At 31.1% G+C, this 3,012-nt stretch overlaps 1 protein-coding gene across 1 annotated transcript; it reads left to right on the top strand.

Annotated features, from left to right (window-relative positions):
- The first annotated feature begins 1,636 nt into the window (after nucleotides 1-1,636).
- LOC127265994 (uncharacterized) lies at nucleotides 1,637-2,596 on the top strand. Its single transcript, XM_051296057.1, has 2 exons — nucleotides 1,637-2,036; nucleotides 2,130-2,596. The coding sequence occupies exons 1-2, from the start codon at nucleotides 1,637-1,639 to the stop codon at nucleotides 2,594-2,596; spliced, it is 867 nt and encodes a 288-aa protein (XP_051152014.1).
- The last annotated feature ends 416 nt before the right edge of the window (nucleotides 2,597-3,012 follow it).

Genomic DNA, 3,012 nt, shown 5'->3' with positions numbered 1-3,012 from the left:
TGTGAAAAATTTATTTTACATTTTGCCCTTTGTATGGAGTATTTTGCTATTAATACGTTATTACTATTCGGGTGTCTTTATTATATGATATTAGAGTGAGTAATACTATTTAATCCAATCTAATTTTATTTTGCTTTAATGTATTAGGGCTATATATAATTAAAAGTCTCATACAAATGTACTAATTTATATGATTATTAGTATAATCTTAACTCCTAGTATTTTTTTATTTTACTTCATAGAATATCTAAATTATCATTTCCTTTAGATAATAAAAAGTATTATGGGTTTGTTTGTTTTGTGTTTTGTTTGAAAGGGTTGTATTTTTTTTTAGGAAATTATGTAGATAATATAAAAATAAATAAGTATATTTAATATATTATTTTTTTGAAAAAATGTGTGTTGGTTATTTCAAAAAGAATGCTAATATAATAACATTTTTTTTTAGTATATTTTGATTTCATTGTAAATGTACTTTATTTATTTTTTTAATTTTTAATTAACTTCCTATATCATTTAAATCTAATTTTTTTTTAGTTGTCATCCAAATTTATTTTCGTTTTTTTTTGGTAAAAAAATACCGTTTTTTCTACTTAATCTTTACTTAAACAAATATCAGTTTCTATTTTTATCTATTATTTTAAAACCCGTGTTTGATCAAATGAGTATACAATTGAATGACGAATTGAGTAATATAAAGTGATAAGAATAATATAAAATATATTAGTAAAATTTACTTATAACTTTGAGGATAAAATTAAATATATTTAATAATAATAATAATCACTATAAAAAAATTAGTATATTTGTAACGGAATTCCGTTCCTAAAGTTCATGTAGCTAACGTAATTCCATCTCTAATTCCGTCTCTAATATCATTAGTAACAGAAAAAGTGAATTTAGTAACGAAAAAATCTCGTTACAAAATTGATAATTTCTTGTAGTGAATATATCATATCATTATATACATATTATGTCATGATAGTATCAAAGTTAAATTTTAATATATTTTTATATGTTATACTATTATGTTCTCAGGTCATATAAATAAAAATAAAACAAAAAAAAGTAGAAAGTGTTAGAATAACCACATACGAGACACATAAACGCTACGTAGGTAGGATGTATGCTTTTATTTTCTTCAGCGTGGGGTTTCATCGTGTATAAATATTGGCAATAATGAAATGAATCTAACATCCGTCCACTCATTCTCTCCGATCCTCCAATTCTCCCTGTTAATTTCAATAGTATCATACATACATATATTTATATATATACATACATACATCATATAATATAATATATATATACTATCCTACATATAATATATATATACACTCTAGCACACATCTATATAACACATCTATATATATATTTACTTATCTACTTATATATTATATAGAATATATGATATAATACAAAATATAAAATAGTGGTTAGCGGTAAAAGTAATTAATATTTTTATTGGCTAATCCTATAATATCACAACACGTTATCAGCACGATTATATATTTTATTTTCCGCAAGGTAATATTTTATATTTTATCTGTTTATTATGACTAACCTTGTCAAACAGGAATTTCTCCATCTCCTCGTTTCTGGCCAAAATTATATGGCATGGGCTCGCGGTGTTAAAATGCATCTGGCATCAATAGGCTTGGAAAATACCATTGTCCGGGATAAAAACTCCCCGAGCCAAGATCGTGCAAAGGCCATGATCTTTTTGTGCCATAACATTGATGAGGCACTGAAAATGCAGTATGTCACGCTGGAATCCCCACTCGAATTGTGGGAGAGATTGAAAGAAAGATATGATCATTTGAGGCTGACATTGTTGCCAAGGGCACGAAGCGAATGGCAAAGCCTACGGCTTCAGGACTTTAAAACAGTCCAAGAATATAATTCTGCCATGTTTAAAATAACATCACAGCTGCGCCACTGTGGCGAAAATGTATCTGAATCTGATATGATGGAGAAAACTTTCTCCACTTTTCATGCCTCTAACATGGTTTTGCAGCAGCAGTATCGCGAAAGAGGCTTCTAGAAATATTCTGAGCTGATCACCTGTTTTTTGCTGGCCGAACAAAATAATGAATTGCTGTTGAAAAATCACGAATCTCGACCGACAGGTGCAAATCCATTTCCAGAGGCAAATGCAATACAACCGGAAAATCTGGTGCGTGGTCGTGGGCAATTCAGAAATCAGCGAATTGATCGCGATCGAAATCAGAATCGTGGACGGGGCCGGGCAAACGCATACAATCACAATAATTATCAAAACAGGTCCCGATATGTGCCAAATCGGCGATATAATGACAGAAGGCCGTACAGACCTCAACAGAGGATCAACACCGGGAGAAACAGAAATAATGACGAGGAAGGCACCCAATGTGGAATCAAAGGCCATTGGGCTCATGTTTGTCGCACAGCCAGTCACTTGGCTGAACTGTATCGGGCCTCAAAAGAAAGACAGGGAAGAATTGCCCCTGAAACAAATCACGCTGCCCACGATGACACATTTGACGATGTGATGAATGAAAATATCACGCACCTGGATGCCGATGATCTGCTTGATATAGCTGCTGATGTTAAATGATAAAATATTGTTGTAGCTATTATTTTGATGCTTTTTGGCCCCCCTTTTTGTATTACCCTCTATAATATAAGTCGATTTTGATTATGTTACTAATACATGTCTTTTATTATTTTTACCTTCTTGCAAAGATATGGATGCCAAATATTTTGGAGCCGATGACAACATCTGCCTTATCGATAGTGCTACGACTCACAGCATTCTAAAAAATAAAAGTTATTTCTCCCATTTTAATATGAGAAAGACCACAATTGTTACTATCAGTGGTGCATCGAAAATGATTGAAGGCTCAGGAAAAACTATTGTATATCTCCCAAAATTGACAAAAATGGCAATTGAAAATGCCTTGTTCTCGAGCAAAGCTCGAAGGAATTTACTGAGGTTCAATGATATTTGGAAAAATGGGTATCACATTGAAA

The sequence above is a fragment of the Andrographis paniculata genome, unplaced genomic scaffold, assembly GCF_009805555.1.
Source record: "Andrographis paniculata isolate CXL003 unplaced genomic scaffold, ASM980555v1 Contig74END, whole genome shotgun sequence".
Taxonomy (NCBI): domain Eukaryota; kingdom Viridiplantae; phylum Streptophyta; class Magnoliopsida; order Lamiales; family Acanthaceae; genus Andrographis; species Andrographis paniculata.
This window is presented reverse-complemented; position numbering and strand designations above follow the sequence as displayed.

Excerpts from the sequence above, each read along its gene's own strand:
- LOC127265994 (XM_051296057.1), top strand. The coding sequence starts at position 1,637 with ATGCATCTGGCATCAATAGGCTTGGAAAATACCATTGTCCGGGATAAA. Across the intron at positions 2,037-2,129 it reads GCAGCAGTATCGCGAAAGAG|GTGCAAATCCATTTCCAGAG; the intron begins GCTTCTAGAAAT and ends CTCGACCGACAG.